General features: G+C 41.4%; 1 protein-coding gene across 1 annotated transcript in view; it reads right to left on the reverse strand.

Annotated features, from left to right (window-relative positions):
* Nucleotides 1-113: 113 nt before the first annotated feature.
* LOC138966150 (tyrosine-protein kinase SYK-like) overlaps nt 114-20,928 on the reverse strand; it is a 38,075-nt gene continuing 17,260 nt past the window's right edge. The window contains exons 8-15 of the mRNA XM_070338264.1: nt 19,175-19,292; nt 17,799-17,936; nt 16,930-17,039; nt 15,125-15,191; nt 14,168-14,439; nt 12,885-13,025; nt 12,148-12,260; nt 114-11,807 (exon numbers count right to left, since the gene is read on the reverse strand). Of these exons, the coding sequence (XP_070194365.1) occupies nt 11,726-11,807; nt 12,148-12,260; nt 12,885-13,025; nt 14,168-14,439; nt 15,125-15,191; nt 16,930-17,039; nt 17,799-17,936; nt 19,175-19,292 (1,041 nt within the window). The 3' untranslated portion in view covers nt 114-11,725. The remainder of the gene's footprint in view (nt 11,808-12,147; nt 12,261-12,884; nt 13,026-14,167; nt 14,440-15,124; nt 15,192-16,929; nt 17,040-17,798; nt 17,937-19,174; nt 19,293-20,928) is intronic.

A 20,928-nucleotide genomic window follows, 5' to 3' on the forward strand; every position in this document is an offset into this window, starting at 1 on the left:
CTAGTTCGCAGAGTTGGCAGAAGTTGAAGACAACATCCTAACATTGACATCACTTTAGCCATGTCGTCCCGAGATGTATCATCTAACAAAGGCGTAAAAGTAAAAAACCATCACAAGATTGTCAAGATTTTAATACAAATATAGAGCAGAAGCATGCACAGTCAGATTTATTGAATTCACCCAATAAAAATCAGCTAGACAGATTCAATATTTACATACACTTGTGGTTTGATTTTGTATTTTTTTTGTAATATTCAATACAGGCAGACATGTAATAAAAAACATGTTACTTGTGAACTTCCATTAACAGGAAACAAAGATTAAAATAGAAGAAAATTATCCTTTAAGCATACCTGTATACATATATACATATATATTTATATATTTATGTGAAAGAATGGAAGCACAAATTGGTGGGACTTCTTATTCACAAGAAACATCAAATTATTAAATACATTTTTGTATATATCATTCAAAAACGACATTACGGTGCTATTGCTGTTAAACCTAGGATTCGGTGCTTGTCGACAAAATTCCTCTTTGAAAATGTATAGCCTTTCAAATAACAATAACGATAAAAACACAAACTTTGCAAAAAAAGATGAAATATTCTAAAACCTTCCAAAAGCTGAGTAAAGACACACATTTGATTCAGTACAAACGTTTCCTCCTTTCAAAATAATAATGATAAAAACAAAAAAATTGCAAAATGATGAAATACTTTAAAACAACCTTTCACAGAGATCCTTTAAAAGCAACAGCTAGTGACACTGTCATATCACATAGACAGAGTCCATTTACAGAGCTATTATAAAACACCCCAAAAGAGTGAAAACCTGAAAGGCCTGGGTTCAGGTGCAAAGAACAGCCACTCCTGGTACCAAAATGTATGTTAATAAATGATAAAATAATACACATTTTGCCTCCAACGATCTAAACTTTTGTGTGTGTTAAAGTTTTACTTTTAACCCCTTCACTGCCACAGTATAACAGCATTTTGGTATTGCTGTGTGCCAGGGCAAAATTTCGCTTTCTTCGGTAGGTTCACTAATCTGTTCACTGCTTGATCATTTATTGAGATATCTCTTAGATCTTTGGCATGTGTTTTGCTTATACCCTTGGCTATTATAGGATGACATGATCATTGGACTTTGTTTGTGATTGTGCCTGCCAAACGGTTGTGTGACGTGTCTAGTGTGTTGGCGAAGTGTCTTGTGCTTGTCACTTCTCGCTTTCAGCCCTCACCGCTGGCTAGCACCGTCTGTCCTTTTTAGGACAATGCGAAAAGAGAGCAGAATGCGTCAGTCTCTCCTGCCAGTACAATAACCTCTCCACAACAAGCCCTATGTAGTGCCTCCATCGCGGCGACAGGCGTAAACTGGGTACCGCAAGGCCCCAGGCTAGACTACAAGGACTCGGAGGAGGTTGGCCCCTAGACGTGCGGCATGCGGGCCCACCGGTGTGTGGAAACGCCCAGGTGCCCACGAACCAACCTCCAGCTATGGGTCAAATAGCCGGGCAGGATAGGCTCGTCAACCCTGGCAGGCAGCTATCCTAAGAGAAGACCACTCTGAATTCAAAACGAGGGTAGAGGAGGCTCATCATCCATGGAAGGAAACTCGTCTAGGAGAAGGAAAACTCCGAAATGAAACCCACGCAGTCCCTCGAAGACGGAACGGCACTGGCCTTTTTTAGGCGGGGAGCAGACCGGGTGCCTACGCTATCCTCGACAAATGGTTGTGTCATCAACGAATCAACGTGATGGTGTCGTCTTCATGGATCGCAGCCAGGTGAAGACGGTGCCGGGCCCTCAGCCTCAAAGGGGCCCACCCAATGCGACTGGCGACTCCCACCCATCTGACGTGGCCGGGGATGGGCGGAGTAGAGCTACCGGCTACCAGATCAAAGTCAAAGTTTGTGATTGTTATAGTAAAAATTGATATAATGACCATTTTTGTCAAAAATTAGTTTCCGGACTTACACACACACACATTGCAGCACGTAAAACCACACAAAACACTGCTAAAACTGGTGTCAAACATCAGGTACTCACATTACAGCCCATAAAAGTATTCTTCTGTGTGGTAATCCATAAATCACTTCTTGTAGAGCTTCCAGAACACTGTATCGCTTGAAAACAGGTCTACGAGTTGAGGTCCGACTTTCGGCCGCCATTGTGAATGCTATAGATCGGTTCTACATTTCTAACACAGTTTTCAACACGTGGTAGTAACTTATCCGAATGGTCTATGGGAAAGAACTGTGTTTAGAACCCCTACAAGTACTTGGACAGTGGTTACCTCCCATTTAGTTTTCAGAAATGTCCTGAAATGTTGTTGACACAAATCCCACGTACGAGATACGGTTATGGGCGTAGGACAAACTGAAAATGACCACGTATTACATACGGGGTGGGCAGTGAAGGGGTTAAGAAACAGGATTTTCCGGTTTTAACCGTTTTCAAAAACCGAATTTCCGGCAAGAACCTGCATTTGCAATACCAGTGGTAGTAATTTCACAAACTGGCTCAGGGTTATAAGCGTTCATAAACAGCAGTCATCTGTCACAAAATAAAGATTGAAGAGGTTTTTTTCTACTTTGTCTTCACAATGACATCATTTTTACAAAAAGTGGAAACATTGAAATCCTCCATTAAATCTTCTGCACACCTCTGTGTGTGTGTCACAGAGGGTGTGTGTGTGTGTTTATGCATGTTAAATTATGTGTGTACACATAGGTCTATACACCCCTGGAAATAACTCCATGTGAAACGTCCGTCAGTGTCAGCAATATTTTATATTGATAAAAAGAGCAGAGAAATCTCATTGGTATAAATCTGCCTTGCCGTGAAATAAACAGAGCATATAGCACAACAGATCACAGGACAGGTTCAAAGCTACTACCGTTGAATATACAGATACTAAAGCTCCCGCAAATCAAACTATTTTCAGACTCTTAAACTTGTGCACAACTTCACACAAAAAAGAACAAATTTAAAGAGAAAAAAAGCCTTGTGGAAAAATCATCACTTCTGTCTGTAACCGGAAAGAGTAATTGTTTTAAAAACACAAAGCATGCAAATGCAGAAGTAGTTCAAATGCAAGATAAAAAAATTAATTTAAAAAAATGTAAAGGCTGCTTATCTGTTGTCCCATGACAATACAATCATGATATACTGCAGAAGAGCCAATCTTGCAAAAGCAGTATATAACATACTGGTAGAGCACTGGACTTGTGATCGGAAGGTCGCAGGTTCGAATTCGGGCCGGGACGGACACGGGTCAACTTTATGTGCAGACCCAGAGACGGAAGCCATGTCCCACCCCCGTGTCATCACAATGGCACGTAAAAGACCTTGGTCATTCTGCCATAAGTGCAGGTGGCTGAATACACCTAAACACGCAGACACCTGGGTAGCGCAACTCCGTTGCTGCTAGCTTTCCACTGGGAGGAAGCGACCCGAATTTCCCAGCGATGGGACAATAAAGTAATGAAAATGAAAAATGAAACGTCAGCAAGACTTTGCTTTACTCAACGGCATAAAAGAAAGCTAATCATACTTGCAGAAAACTTCAAAAGGAGTAAACCAATCACAAAGGGCCAAGTTACTGGTAACGGGTCACATGTTGCATACATTATAATCTAATTATCGGTAATTTGAATCAGGCATACAAAACGGTTGCTGCAGTGAGTACACTGAAACAGAATACTGCCCACATCATGTACTCAAGTATTTATCATAGAAAGTCCCTTTCTTTCTTTCTTCTTACATATACTTTGTGTGTGCGTATTGTTTTTTGTTGTTTAAAAAAAGAAGTTTTACGTAAGTCTGATACTGCAGCAGTAAAAACGGCTCTTGCTTTAACATTAACCTCAGCTTCAACAGGCTCATTAAGTCCCCACATCTCATAAAATTCCAATCATAAAAACATAGTATGCATTTTGGAAATGGTTTCAAATTTTCATCTTCCTTTTGTTTCAGCCGTCATCAGCTTGTAACATCAAATTGTTCAGTTTGTTTGTTTATTTGTTGCTTAACGTCCAGCCGACTACGCAGAGCCATATCAGGACGAGGAAGGGGGGGATGAAGGGGGCCACTTGTCAAGCGATTCCTGTTTACAAATGCACTAACCCATTACTTGTGTCCCAGCAGGCTTTAGTAAAACTAAATTAATACCTACTGGAAGATTACCAGTTTCCAGTATGTTAAAATAGGCTTAACCTATCTACTGCTGGACTTACATCAGAACACTAACAGATTAAACTATACATGAATCGCGAGACAAGCGGCAAGAGAAGAGTTTTTTGGAAAAAATACAGGTGAATGAGCAAGAAGGCAGAAAAAAGAAAAGAATTCATGAAGAAAAAGAGGGCATGACAGGAAAGAGGAACCAAAAATCTACCTAACAGCAAACTAGAAAGCTCCTGCGGTTCCAAAAACAGGAGGGGCCTTTAATTTCATAACCGCAGTGCCCCACTGCGGGTAAATTGTTCAGTATTTGAGCCAATTGACCAGTAGAATCAAAACCGTGACACAACAGCAGCAGATGTGTAAATTTATGAGTAAAGTTGATACAAATATTATTTGCAGTACTATTGTTTTACAATCACAGTGCAGACAAAAACAAATCTCAACGAGGAATAGTCATTATTCTCTTCTTTCTTCAACACAAGAAATGTCAGTTCTTCTTCTTCTTCTTCTGCGTTCGTGGGCTGAAACTCCCACGTACACTCGTGTTTTTGCACGAGTGGAATTTTACGTGTATAACCGTTTTTACCCCGCCATTTAGGCAGCCATACGCCGCTTTCGGAGGAGGCAGAGAAATGTCAGTGAGAAAACATGTGACAGGGTAAGTAATGCTAAAAACACTACAGTGTCATTGTAAAACATTAAAGACGTATTATTTTGATTTTTTACCCATTTTACTTGTACAAATTATAACATTACAGCAAAAAACACAAATATAACAAGGGTACATGGCTGAAAGAGCCATGATAAGCAACTGCGAATAAAACGGAAAAAAGTACACAAACAAACAAACACACCAACAAAACTTTATGCAAACAAACCCACTTCTGCATAGCAGAAGAAGAACTTGACAGAAGCCAGCAATCAATGGTAGACAACTCTGTTCAGCCCAGAGTGAAGGGAAAAGTAGACAAGGCCACTTATGGTTTGGTTAAAAGTGTGTGGTCTGCAAGTGAAATGAATGATGGAAATTACAGTACATTTCAAGAAAAGTTACAGTGTGTCATGGTCCCAGAAAGTATTTACACATAGCATTAAAAAAATAAATCTCTGAATAAAACAACCATTTCCCCAAATATTTGATGGTACATGACACACAAATACTCAAGATGGAACAATTCCACCCATGGAGCTTACATATACATACATTATTCTAGGCATGATTCCACAATAATAGAGTATAAAGCTGTCTTCAAATTATTAGTCAAATCGGGCGTGGACATAAAAATAATCTAAGAAAATCAGGTCTTAAAAATGAAGGAGTCTTTAAAAACAAAAGGGTAAAACTACAGGTTATGAACAGAAAATCTTTTAAAACACCAAGGTTTAAAAAGGGAGTTCCACTTTCTTTCTTTATTTGGTGTTCAACGTCGTTTTCAACCACGAAGGTTATATCGCGACGGGGAAAGGGGGGAGATGGGATAGAGCCACTTGTCAATTGTTTCTTGTTCACAAAAGCACTAATCAAAAATTTGCTCCAGGGGCTTGCAACGTAGTACAATATATTACCTTACTGGGAGAATGCAAGTTTCCAGTACAAAGGACTTAACATTTCTTTCATACTGCTTGACTAAAATCTTTACAAAAATTGACTATATTCTATACAAGAAACACTTAACAAGGGTAAAAGGAGAAACAGAATCCGTTAGTCGCCTCTTACGACATGCTGGGGAGCATCGGGCAAATTCTTTCTCGTCCCAACCAATATGGGACGCCCCCTAACCAATATGGGACTCCCCCTAACCAATATGGGACTCCCCCTAACCAATATGGGACTCCCCCTAACCAATATGGGACTCCCCCTAACCAATATGGGACTCCCCCTAACCAATATGGGACTCCCCCTAACCAATATGGGACTCCCCTAACCAATATGGGGACTCCCCCTAACCAATATGGGGACTCCCCCTAACCAATATGGGACTCCCCCTAACCAATATGGGACTCCCCCTAACCAATATGGGACTCCCCCTAACCAATATGGGACTCCCCCTAACCAATATGGGACTCCCCCTAACCAATATGGGACTCCCCCTAACCAATATGGGACTCCCCCTAACCAATATGGGACTCCCCCTAACCAATATGGGACTACCCCTAACCAATATGGGACTCCCCCTAACCAATATGGGACTCCCCCTAACCAATATGGGACTCCCCTAACCAATATGGGGACTCCCCCTAACCAATATGGGGACTCCCCCTAACCAATATGGGACTCCCCCTAACCAATATGGGACTCCCCCTAACCAATATGGGACTCCCCCTAACCAATATGGGACTCCCCCTAACCAATATGGGACTCCCCCTAACCAATATGGGACTCCCCCTAACCAATATGGGACTCCCCCTAACCAATATGGGACTCCCCCTAACCAATATGGGACTCCCCCTAACCCGCGGGGGGTGGGTAGTTCCACTGTAGTCAGAACAAAATTGTAAAAGAGGTCCAAGGGAATTAATGCAGCATACTTGTCATGTTTCTATTTTTAATTCTTATTATTAGCTCAGCTCAACAAAAACATATAACTTAAATAAATTCAGCAGAGGAGTTACTGGCGTATATAAACTGAGGTAAGCGTGTTAACGTTATGCTTCAAGACTGATTCCCTAGTTTGACTTCAATATTGCAAGAAAATCTATGGAGCAAAAGGTAGAGAGGAAGGGAGACAGCTAGACAAACATGAGACAGAAAAAGAAATACACTGATATGATAAAGAGAAAGAGGCAGAAAGAAGGAAAACAATGAAATCATTGAGAGGCACAACCAAAACAGCTGTCGTTATCACTTTAAGAACACAGCACAAAGTGTCATTAAAGTCTGAGCAAGGTAAAATCACAGTTAGAGAGAAGAAAACTGAAATAAATGAATTAACATGTAACAAAGATGAATTAACATGTAACAAAGATGAATTAACATGTAACAAAGATGAATTAACACGTAACAAAGATGAATTAACATGCAACAAAGATGAATTAACATGTAACAAAGATGAATTAACATGTAACAAAGATGAATTAACAACATGCAACAAAGATGAATTAACATGCAACAAAGATGAATTAACATGCAACAAAGATGAATTAACACGTAACAAAGATGAATTAACATGCAACAAAGATGAATTAACATGTAACAAAGATGAATTAACATGTAACAAAGATGAATTAACAACATGCAACAAAGATGAATTAACATGCAACAAAGATGAATTAACACGTAACAAAGATGAATTAACATGTAACACAGATAACTCACAAGCAACAAGAGGGAACACAATTAAATGCATGAGCACTGAGTGCAATTTTCCATCGAGAAGGAGGAGGAGAAGAAAATGAAAAAGAATTGCCACAGAATTAAAATAATCAGGAATAGTGGAAGCAATGAAAAGTTACCACAATATGCAATCACCAAGCAAACCTACTCTTTAAATGTCCAAGTCTTGCTGGCACCATTTTTTTTACTGGGAACAACAACAACAACAACAACAACAACACATATAACACTGGTACAGGGTTAACATTTTTCTTTAAAAGCTTAAGGAGAGTTGGGGAGCTACTGTTACGGGCTAAAAGAACCAATAAAGAAACTACCAGCAGAGGAAATGATAGGTACCATACTAGACAGTCAAGACCAAGTTAATACTTTTGGAAAACCATTAGACATAATTACGGTACCTTGGACACTATTTCTGCCATCAGTGAAAATCCAACGAAAAGACCTAGTCTCTTAAAGGCCCATTCCGCCTCATTAAAACAGTCGTTAGCCTGACACTGTCTCACATCTGGTGAGGCTTTTACATGGGATAAGACCATCCCTCCACTTGGTCACACACCACAAATTGAACAGCCTGGACGGGCGCTGTGGCGGGGTGGTAAGACGTCGGCCTCTTCATCGGAAGGTCGAGGGTTCGAATCCCGGCCGCGGCCGCCTGGTGGGTTAAGTGTGGAGATTTTTCCGATCTCTCAGGTCAACTTATGTGCAGACCTGCTAGTGGCTTATCCCCCTTCGTGTGTACACGCAAGCACAAGACCAAGTGCGCACGGAAAAGATCCTGTAATCCATGTCAGAGTTCGGTGGGTTATAGAAACACTAAAATACCCAGCATGCTTCCTCCGAAAGCGGCGTATGGCTGCCAAAATGGCGGGGTAAAAACGATCATACACGTAAAATTCCACTCGTGCAAAAACACGAGTGTACGTGGGAGTTTCAGCCCACAAACGCAGAAGAAGAAGAACACCCTGGGTGCTCTCTGCACACAGCATTTCTTTAAGAATTAATTTTGTAACAGAAACAGGTGCCTTTTTCAGAAGTTAATACATTTTTTAAAAAACTCAGCACAGCAAGCATTGAGGGTGTTGATTTTTGGTATGTGAACAAGTGGAGGGATGGTCTTAACATATGTACAAATCCAGACCAACAGTTTCCATGAATCGGAGCGAGCCAAAGCTTCCATGCAGATGCAAGCAAACAAAGACAAATACTGGAAGCAGTGCCATGCCAAATACTGGAAGCAGTGCCATGCCAAATACTGAAGTCTTTGGTACAATTTGACCGCTTGGCAAAAGCTTAAACAACTGCGTGAAGACTGTCAAACCTCTACCTGCTCATAAAAATACTTTTACGAGGTAAGAGAACATAGGCAAGAGGAGGAGTAACAGAAGAACATGAACAAGAAAAGAGAGAACAAGAACATGAAGAAGAACAAGACAAACAAGAAGAACAAGAAAAAGAAGATCGAGAAGACCAAAAAAGAAAGAAAAAAAGACAGAAAATCGAAAGCGGAGAAAAGAACCAAAACAATGTTAACATACAATCTGTTCTCCGCGTCACAAACAGCGCCTTAAACAAGCTGCATTGAATTGAACCGGCTTTGTTTCTCGTTTCTTGCCTACACAACGAAAGGTACCAAACCCTGTCAGCAAAACAATGTTTCTCTCCAAACTCAACTCTCACGGAGATGAACAGTTGAGCCTTTTCAACAGAAGTATGCACAATATATACAAATCAAAAATCAAATTTCATTCATCAATGTATTTACACTGGCATTCAAATGCAACATATACAATCAGAAATGACACAAGAACACATGTTCAGCTGGAAGCATGAGAAAAAGTACCCCGATTGGGACGAAGTCCAAAAACAATAATTCCTGTAAGATTAAAAAAAACTGTTTTCAGGGCAGATTAAAACTATAGCATGATAAAAATAAATTTAAACAATTTTGAATAAAAGAAGTAAGGAACAAAAAAATTGCAAAAAAAATTGCACACGATTCTTTATTCTTTAGAATAATCATGTCCAAGTCAAACGTATTGTTTGCATAGCTTCACACGTTCTCTCCTAGTTAAACTGTGTACAAACAAGCCTGCATTCCCATAGAGTTAAGAACTGTACACTTCCATAATCTACCAAAAAAGTGCTGTAGTTAAGCAGCCAATAACTGGAAGCAATGGGACGATAATAAAATGAAACAAAAGACCTTTCAACAAGAGTTATTCCCCTTCCATTTGCTACATCTTTCCCACACAGAATATCAAGCTAGCTTCATGTTTGACATCACACCTAAAATAGCATCTCGTTAAGCAAAGCAGTGTTACACTCAAATGAAGTCATACGGGAATGGAAGACTGTATCATACAGCATGTTATTGGTTGCACAGTCTTTCAACAAGTGAATGCAATTTTACAAGAGATCATGCAGATCAGATACTACAGTTAAAATATGGTGTGCTTGTTTTACTTACTCATAATCTGTACATGTGAAAAATATCAGGGGGATATTACACTTGTAACCTGTCGATGACTGACTTTATGAAATTGAACCCAGTTTTGTTAGCAGTATGGAATGCATAAAAATGAAGCCAATGAAACTATCAAAACCCACTGAACACAATATACATGCAGAAATCCACCTAGTGAGTGAGTATCAATAATGGACTGTATAACACCTACGTCACTCCTATAAAAACAACGAGTCAATATTGTCCATAATGGAACACCATAGGTTTTTGAAACAAACAGAGGTTTTGTTTTTGGTTTTTTTACAAGAATTTCTTAGTCCTTTTTGTTAATTCTTTTTTAAACAGCAATACACAGTTCATAAAAGGACAAAATAAAGAAGCCAAAAAACTAAAACAAAAAAAAGCAGTAAAAATTACGGTGAGCATAAACTGTGGTTCAATACACATAGCTAAAGTTACAAAATGCCTACAGATGACTGTAAGCCAACGATCACAGAAAATGCTATTCATACATATGCTTCCTTGCTTCGGACACCAAGAGGGAGTTTATTGCGATACTCTGCTTCACCCATCATTCCATCAGGACACCAAGAGGGAGTTTATTGCGATACTCTGCTTCACCCATCATTCCATCAGGACACCAAGAGGGAGTTTATTGCGATACTCTGCTTCACCCATCATTCCATCAGGACACCAAGAGGGAGTTTATTGCGATACTCTGCTTCACCCATCATTCCATCAGAAACATTCAGCGTTTCTGGTGTGAGAAAAATCATTCAACAAGTACCTACCACAGTGTCAAAACAATGTCACTCAATTCTACACCAAAAAAAAAAAACAAAAAAAAAGGTTTGTTAATGGCAGATTTAATTGTGGACAAAACAAAACATTTATTAAGTTTTTAATGAAACGTTCCATTAACTAAAAGAAGAAGAAAAAAAAGAAGGGATAGTTTATGGAATGTGTAATTATAGACAAAACAAAACATTCATTAGTGTCTATTAGTACACTCTTTGATTGCAATTTATGTTCCTCTCGGCAAGCCTCGACCCCCGTAAGTGCCCCACTAAACAAAGAAAGTCTCTCGGGATTCCCATCGTGAGTTATAAATAGAACATTGTGTAATCTCTATTTATTAAACATTCCATAATTTAACCTTTCTTGATTTTTTCATTCTTGACTTTGAAACATTAGCAGTCCATCTGTTTCAAATTTCTGTTCAACATTTAATATTCATTGAGCACAAGACCATATATTTTTTTTACATCAGTCCTGCATCTGTCATGCATAATTTTACCCATAATAATTTTTGCATAGAGAGTTCAGGCATCAGGCTGGTAATGAAGGAGAGAGCACGTGGAATTGTTTTTGTCACTACACAGTCTTCTGTGCTGAAAGGAACACACTTTCTTGTCTCTGTCATCTCTTGAGTGCATCTGCACCCAGAATGAAAGCTGAAGGTCACGATGCACCCAGATTGCGAAGCAGTACATGTGTACTACCAAATACATCACAGCTTCTGGTCTCTTTGGAAACAATCTCTTGTCATCTCCTGTTCTGGAGTTCATCCGCACCAAGAATGAAAACTGGAGGTTATGCTGCATCAGTAGGTGCATATGTACCACAGTGCCCAGACACCTGCACTGTATCTATTCGCACTTGTTTTCCAGCACAGCAAGGTGGAAAGTGCAGATGTACCTGGCTGTTAGAATGATCAGACTTGACACCATGGCTAGATACCAGCAGCTTTGTGAGTTCGGTACAGATCTTCCATCATGGGAACCAGCCTCTTGAAGGTTGGCCGTTCATCACGACTGAAAAATAACAGACATAAGAAATATATGTACAAATATAAATACACACAGTATATATACACTGTGCAAACACACACGCATGCATGCACACGAGTACACACACACACACACACACACACACACACACACGCATAAATGCAAACACATGCACGTACGCAAGCACGTAAGCACACACCAACAGGTTTGCACGCATGTACGTACACACGCACAGTTACTTTTCCATCAGGCATTGGAGTATAACCTGGTACACTTTTTCAGTACAGCTGATGGGTTTGCAAAGGCAGACAGAGAGAGAGACAGAGAGACAGACATACAGACAGACAAACAGACAGGCAGTTACTTTTCTGTCCAGCACTGCAGCATAGCCTGATACACCTCCTCGGTACAGCTGATGGGTTTGGACAGACGGTTGCCTTGCTGCAAGAACTCCACCATCTCCTGGCCCTTCATTTTCTGCAAATCAATCAATCAATCAATCAATCAGTCAGTCAGCCAATCTGTCAGTCAATCAATCAATCAATCAATCAATCAGCCAATCTGTCAATCAATCAGTCAGTCAGCTGATCCGTCAATCAATCCGTCAGTCAGTGATTCTGTCAATCAATCAATCTGTCAGTCAGTTATTCTCTCAATCAATCAGTCTGTCTGTCAGTGATTTTGTCAATCAATCAATCTGTCTGTCAGTGATTCTGTCAATCAATCAATTTTTCAAACAGTCAGCCAGCCAGCTTTTTGTGCACACAAAAAGGCAGACAAGATAATAACCACACCTGTCAGTAGCCAAACAGGGGCACAACAACTCATAGCTCCACAAGAGCTCTTTTAAACTGTTTTGCATTACCACCACCCCCCACACACACACACACTCACAAATCAAGCCAAACATTGCAGGCAAAGACATAGAAATACATAGCCTAAAACACATTTTAGCGCAAAAGATCACGCAAAACACCTAGCAACACCCACGCAAACCAGATCTAACACAAACACACACACACACACACACACACACACACACACACACACACACACCAAAACGTGCAGTGTTATAAAGCAGCAAAGCCCAGGCAGACTCACGTAGTAAGGTTTAGACCCGTAAGAAGCAGCCTCCCACAGCGTGATGCCAAAACTCCACACGTCAGACTTGGAGTCAAACTTCCAGTAGTTGATGCACTCCAGGGCATACCATTTCAGCGGCCACTTGCCCGCTTGCTGTGCCTGTCACACAAACCACCACACACAAAATTAGAAAGAGAGAATGTGCTTACTGTCCTACAGGCTAAATATTTTGCCTCTCAAGGACATGATATGGGTTATATGATAATTTGAGTTTTTACGCCCTCATGGCTTTTGATGAGATACTCAAGTGTATGCGTGTTGAGGTGGTATCAGCCATCTGCACTTATGGCAGAATGACCGAGGTCTTTTACGTGCCATTGTGGTAACACGGGGGTGGGGGGTGGGATATGGCATCTGTCTCTGGAACTTTACATAAAGTTGACCCGTGTCCGTCCCGGCCCAAATTTGACCTTCCGATCACAAATCCAGTGCTCTACCAACTGAGCTACCGGGCCCCCAACACATCATTACAGTGGGACCCCCAATTTAAGACTCCCTCCCTTCCAAGACCCTTCTTCTTCTTCTTCTGCGTTCGTGGGCTGAAACTCCCACGTACACTCGTGGTTTTTTTTTGCACGAGTGGAATTTTACGTGTATGACCATTTTTTACCCCGCCATTTAGGCAGCCATACGCTTTCAAGACCCTGTTTTCTCAGACTTTTTGTTCATAACCTCAGTCATTATTTCTAGAGGTCTGAAAATGGTCGTCAGACACGCCCTCATACAGTGGTGGTGCCTGTCACACACATCATTACACAAACCATTAAACAGGGGTGCCTGTTGTGAGAGGCATCGGAGAGACTAACCTAAAGTGTTCATACACTGTGCACAAGAAATTGCCCTACTGGATGGGAACCAGGCACTAAGTTGAATTAGTTGAAACTGAGTTTTTTTAAAGATTTGAAATGATATCAACCAGTCTCACACAGATGAGTATTTTCTAGTGCATATCACACCAGGTGTTCTTTCATTGGAGATATAAGGTACAAACAAACTTGTCCTTGTCCACTTATCCCAGGGATTGCTACATCAGTGGTACCATTTTATACATTTTGCCAAGCGTTCCTGACAAGGTTAAGTTTGATAGCTAATCTTGTGTTAATACATCACATACCCTAAGCCATTTCAGGGATTAGTTAGTTATTGTTTTTTATATCGTCCCTACAAACTGTATAGCTATCTCGGACAGATGCAAGTTTGTTTCCTTTCTCAGTTTCAGGGAAGACCTCATGTTGACTCACCACATAGTAACTGTTCTCCCTGGTCAGAGTCTTGGACATGCCGAAGTCAGAGATCTTGGCAAAGTGCTGGTCACACAGCAGGATGTTGCGGGCGGCCAGGTCGCGGTGCACAAAGTTAGATTTCTCCAGGTACTCCATGCCCTGCGCTACCTGCCACATCAGCTCCAGGATGTTCCACAGCGGCAGTTCCTTGTGTTTAGGCAGGTACTTGTTGAGCGGACCCAGCTTGGCAAGCTCCAGAACCAACATCATCGGCTCTCCCTCGCACACACCTGTGTTGGAGAATACAGGTGAGTTCCACAATGTTCTACATCGGTAGATTCGCCTTCAAAGGAAGCAGTTTTCTTCAAAACAGATTCCTTGTTTTGAAATCGCAGATTAGTTTCAGAATGTTGAAGACTGGTAGAATTGTGTTCAAAGAAAGCAGTTTTGTTCTTTCAAAAATTCCCTGATTTGAAACCACATGTTAGTTCCAGAATGTTCGAAGGTGGTAGATTCGCGTTCAAAGAAAATATCAGGCTACTTGAGGCCATAACATGGAAACGGCTTCCTCGCTTACAACCAAACTGGAAAATTAAAGGTCAGTTCTGTAATATTTGTTTCACTGTTGGCACACAACTAAAATCACATCCAACACTAATCAGTCCAGCATTGTAAGTCCAACCCATTTTAAGACTTCCCCCATTTTAAGACTTCCCCCATTGTAAGACTTCCCCCATTTTAAGATTTCCCCCATTTTAAGACTTCCCCCCTTTTAAGATTTCCCCCATTTTAAGACTACCCCCATTTTAAGAAAGACCCTGTTTTCTCAGACTTTTTATTCATAACCTGTGTAAATTGACCCCCATTTTAAGACTCCCTCCTTTTTAAGACCTGATTTTTTCAGATGTTTGGAGGTCTTAAAAGGGGGGTTCCACTGTAGATAATGTATTCAACGGAAGTCCTGTGGATACCGACCAATCATGCGCACGATGTGTTTATGGTCCATCGCCTTCATCACCTCAGCCTCCTTCAGCAACTCTGACTGCACACACAGCACAAGGGAGATAAAGCATTATTCCCCCCTCTGCTTCTTTACCTCTGTAAACTTGTAGAGCTAGTTATTTTTCGATAATGACCCAGCAACCAAACAAATAACGAGCCAGCAACAGCCTGAATCCTCGATAGTGCAATGGGTTGAGAAGCTGTTCTGTTTTGGTACTACTTTTGCGACTGAAAAGTTCCGAACGCTCTATACGTACGAAATATACATCTCTGGAGCAAACAATACAAACATACCGCATTTAAATTAACAACTACAGGCCTGAACACATGAATCTCCATATAAAATCCATGAGTTAGGTTGTTTTCTGAATCTAGATCTGCCGTGCACAAACCGTTCATCACAAGCAAATTCCCAAGGCAAGTAACTCATACTCTAGCCGACAAGAGTAGTTCCCCTTCTTTTAACGCAGTTTCTTCGACAACACTGACTGCAATCCGACGGTCAGTTTTCAACAATATTTCATTTTATAAACAGATCACACGCAACCAAATGCACACATCTCATCAATTTAAACAACATAAAGCGGTTTCATACACTATTTTCCCCAGAAAACAGAACTTCATACAGTAATTAACGTTGGAACACGGGTGCAAAAGTTCGTCTGCTAGTCCCATTTGACGAAAGAACATTATCCTATGCGATACTAAAACATAAACAGAACACACAATATCTTCCTTTACCGCCACAGCAGAATAATAGCATATCTGTGTACTTGATTTTAGTCCAAAATAGGGGAACTGACAAGAAGTGTTAACAGAATGGAATGATTTGCACGGAACTATACAACCGCGCATTAATCGATCGCCTGCGCAGGTTGACTGGTTGAGTGATTCGGATTCGATCAAACTTTCGCACAAAAACTCCTGTTTTCTTTGAATAACTGAAGAAAGGAGGAATAAAGAGGTTACACACCTCGTCTCAGTGATTATTAAAAATAATGGTCTCAGTTCGCGGTCATGAAAAAGCTCGCTGAAGCTCGCATTTTTCATGATCCGCCAACTTCGACCATTATTTTTAATAATCACTGAGACTCAGCATGTAACCTCTACTTCACAACACAAGATGAGTCACAAATAACATTTTCAGAAACAGGTTCCCAGGATCTTCAAGCAATGATCTGTGCTGAGGGGCACGAACCCAAAGTGGGTGCCACCCAAACAGAACAGAACAAACCGCGGGTTCTGATTGGTTGAAATCGCAACACATCTCAGTTTCAACCAATCCAACACTGCAGGTGGCTCCCGTTTGGGTGGTAACTTTGTTGTGCATCTCCGCCCAGGGCTCATTTACCTCTGATGATGCAAAGAAGCATGACATATGCCCAGGTACTTACAGTAGAATATGTTCACATAAAATTGACATCAAAAAGTGCATCATACCTAAAGATCGAAATATGAACTTTATAATCCCCTGTCATTCAGATGTTCGAATTGTCTGGGTAAACACTGTTTCAACTTTTCGTGCTGTTTAGATGCTACACCACAAGAGGTAAACATTTTTACCTTTTTATAACTTCCATAGACAAAGTTTCCAAACAAAACAGTTTCTGAACAACGACAAAAGGAAGAAGAATGCATAATTAGAACAAAGATGTAAGAAAGTACACAGACCAAACACACACACACACACACACACACACACACACACACACACACACACACACGCGCACACGCACACACGCACACAATACTATAGCAGCGTGAAGAGAATGACATACCTGAACGCCTGGATCCAGGTCTGCTTTCTTCAGCGTCTTGACGGCCACAGGTATTGCTCGGCCGTCCACCTTGCACACACCTTGCATGACTGACCCAAAGTTACCCGCACCTGATGGAACAACAATGATTTATTTATTACCTCCCCTGTCTTGTCTTCACGCCATGTCTCCCCTCCTACAGTGATTTCTAAGTGGTATTATTTATGAATCCAAAACCAAGAAAGGTTACATTTTTGGAACAGTGACTTTACGGCAAAACAACCCGTTCACAAGAACCTGGACCTAACAGCGTTTAACGTGCGCAACCAAGAGACAAAACATCGTTTTGCATATCAAAATGGGGGCCCGGGTAGCTCAGCCAATAGAGCACTGAACTTGTGATCGTCAAGTCACAGGTTTGAACCCATGTCAACTTTATCTGCATACTCCGGGGCGGTATCCACGTCCCAACCCCGTGTTGCCACTGTGGCATGTAAAAAACATCTTGGTCATTCGGCCAGAATTGGCAGATCACACCTAAACCAGCACACCCGTGGGTAACGCGACTCTTGTTGCTGCTAGCTTTCCATTGACATGAAGGGACCCACATTTCACAGCAATACTACTTCCCACAATGGGATTTTAAACTCTTCGCTGCTAGTAGATATGTGTTTATGAAACATTACCTGCATTTACCTGTATCGACAACTCACAGTGTGTTCTTAATGTATAAATTAATACACCACACACACACATTGTTTGGTTTTTCTTGTTGTTGTTTTTTTTGTTGCTTCTTGAAAGATTTGTTGTCTGTGTAGCGGTTTACAGGCAACGAAAGAGAGTAAAGAGTGCAAAAACAAATGGGAGATGAAAGTTGAAGAGTCACTCACCCAGTTTGAGTTCCTCCAGGTGGATCTGACTGGGCTCCAGCTTCTTGGTGGTGACGGCCTCGCGGATCCTGGCGTCACCGTACACGTTCTCCAGCTCCTGACCACTGAAGTCCAGCTGGACATCCGGGTGCGAGTCCTCTGCAGCGCAGGGGTATTCACATTACAAAGTGCTAGCATTGCATGATGGACTATAGCATTTATGGTGCGTCCTCTGTAGCGCAGAGGTATTCAGATTTATAGTGCTAGCATTCCATAATTGACTATATGATTTATGGTGCGTCCTCTGTAGCGCAGGGGTATTCACATTACACAGTGCACAGTGCACGACTGACTATAGCATTTATGGTACAGCAGTGGGTTCACATTACACAGCGCACAGAGCTAGTATTTCATGACTGATAATCATCCTGAACTCAGGTCAAAAATTAGTTACTTCCCTTCGGGTCTCATTCTATCCCTGACAGGATGCCTTGGTTTTCCTTCTCTGGAGAGGAAATCGATTTTTTACATATTTAGATCTTTTCGTAATGTGTTATGGATATAAGCAGATTCGCGATCGTCGATAATGATTTTTCATGGTGTTGTGTAATTTTTAAATTGCAAAGGAATTGATATGTAAGACAGTTTCAAGCGAGCTATCTTTCGCGGATGTATATACTGAGCAAACAACAACTCTAAAGTGTCACGTGATAATTAACTTTGGCTTCGGTGCGGGCCGGTGCAGACGATTTTTTCTGTAACCAGTTGAGAGTGATGCAACCATATATCCACGGTCTCCCTCCGACAGCAGTCTAAAAATTTCGACTTGTTTTGACCTTAGAACGATGTCTTTATCATAACTGTCAAGAACAGAACGGAGATCACTGTCGAAGTCGGCCAATCTGCAATCATTTTCGTCTCGCGAACACTGATCTCAAATTTAGATCTGAGTGCTCGCGAAAAACATATGGGAGATAACTCTGTATTCTTGTTTTGATAGATTAGCGCAATAATTTAGCATGCTGTCAGAGAGAAACTGGCGATAGCCGTGGAGCGATGATTATCAGAAGGGACTGATAATAGGATTGATGGTGCATCCTCTGTAGCGCAGGGGTATTCACATTACACATTGCAACCATTGTATTAATTATGGACTATAGGAGACCTCCACAAATCTGAGAAAATTAGGCCTTTAAGAGGGAGTCTTATTATGTTGTAGGTTCCACTGTATAGACACTACATCCTGTATAATCAATCTGTTTGCTGAATATGGTAGTGGGATGGATGGTCTATCCAGTCATATAACTGCTTTTACAATAAACAGCCTCCTCCCAAAGATCTGTACTCAATCCCGTCTAACCCTCCCACAATAACAACAAAATCAAAATGAATATTACCGCTGATAGACACGCGCCCATTTGAGAAGCTGCCGTGTCCGTTGCTATCAGGAGTGGAGGGTAAGGGTCGTCTTCCTTCCGGGGGGATGGGGGGAAGGTCACGACTTGGTCGTCGGACCTGCACACACAAACAATGGTGAGCTCATTCCCAAATGCTACAATTTTTATTGCACAATTATCGCTTCCTTGCATCAGACAAATTGCTTAAAGTCCCTGTGTTTACTAAAGGCTCTCCATTTAATTAACTTCTTTAGCATCTCAGATTTCACTTAAAGCCCCATTCCGCCTCACAAAAAGTTTTCACAACGATGAAATCTTTTTACGAAAACAGCAATTCAAACTACACTAAATACACTCGCAATAGCATTCAACAACATTAAATAAAAATATACATTTACATTTTAAAACAAGAAATTCCTCCGAGGTAGGAAAAACACCCCCGTCAAAGGGAAATAACCTTCTCAGTTGGTGGCAGTGACTGAGTGAGAATGGTTATTTCCCTTTGACCATTAAGATGTCCCTCTATAAGTCCTTGTATAATTTTAATCCACCAATAACTCTCTAACCGTGTGTTTGACTGGTCCCAATTTTTGTAAGGACCGTCTCAGGAATGTATAGAACCTGTTCACCAAGTTTCAGACATGGGATTAAGAAAAAGTGATAATTAAGAAAAAAGAAGGTGGGGGTCTGGGGGCCGCAGAAGGCCCCCAGTAGGGTCCAGGGGCAACGCCCCTGGTCGAGGTCTGGGGGCTTCGCCCCCAGAAGCTGAAGGTTTTTAGTGTTTTAGACACACAAAAATGGCCCTGAAATGCATATTTCAGCTTAATCATAGCCCCCCCCCCCCTTTCTCTTCCTTCCCATGTTTCTCAAATTAATTTTACGCTAAGACTCAAAAGTAAGGAGGAGAAAGAGAGAGAGAGAGAGAGAGAGAGAGAGAGAGAGGCGGGGGTGGGGGGGGGGGGGGGTTGGGGGGGGGGGGGGTGGTGGCGTGTGACGGTGTGGTTTCAATGTTCTTACCTTGTCGGTGCCAAACGACCCCAGTGACTGATTACCCGAATTACCTGGGTTTTCAGGATAGTCAGGTGCTTGTTGCTTTTCAAGTGGCTTTTGAGGGCAGTCTTTCCATTGGAACCGTAGTTGATAACATTAACATCGTTGCACAAAGTGCACTGAGCTATTCCCGGCAAATTGATTTTAGCAAAAGCATCGCCAACTTTCAGTTTCACGTCTTGTGTCTTCTGGCCTTTCTCGTATTTCCAGCTCAATGATACAACTTCATCGAGCCAGTCGAATCTCCAGAGATTTTTCTTGTACTTCTGCTGGTCAATTTCCCGGGCTAGAACGGTTTCGTCTCGCTTTAGCTTCCTCATCATTTTGGCAGGTGGCTCGAAGCGATGTAAAAATGGCGCCGAATCATTCTCATACGGTATGCTTATACTGAATCCCCGATAGCTACGTTGAAACGGTGACTGTAGGAGACAAAGAGCGCGTTCCCATACGGATCGACCAGCAACAGTCTGACCGTTTTAGGAACCAACCGTTCAAGAATAGTATGGAATGGAGCGTCGCGATCAGCGGACCGGCCGAAAAACTTGGGTCTATACCTACATATACCCCAACATTTTCTCAGCGGATTTGCACGAATCTCAAGAATGATCCCTGGAGCCTAAAAATTTACGGACGGAAGAATCCCATGTCTGAAGTTTGGTGACGATCGGTCCGTTCATTCTTGAGATCTATATGCGAACACAAAC

Source organism: Littorina saxatilis, linkage group LG5, assembly GCF_037325665.1.
Source record: "Littorina saxatilis isolate snail1 linkage group LG5, US_GU_Lsax_2.0, whole genome shotgun sequence".
Taxonomy (NCBI): Eukaryota; Metazoa; Mollusca; class Gastropoda; order Littorinimorpha; family Littorinidae; genus Littorina; species Littorina saxatilis.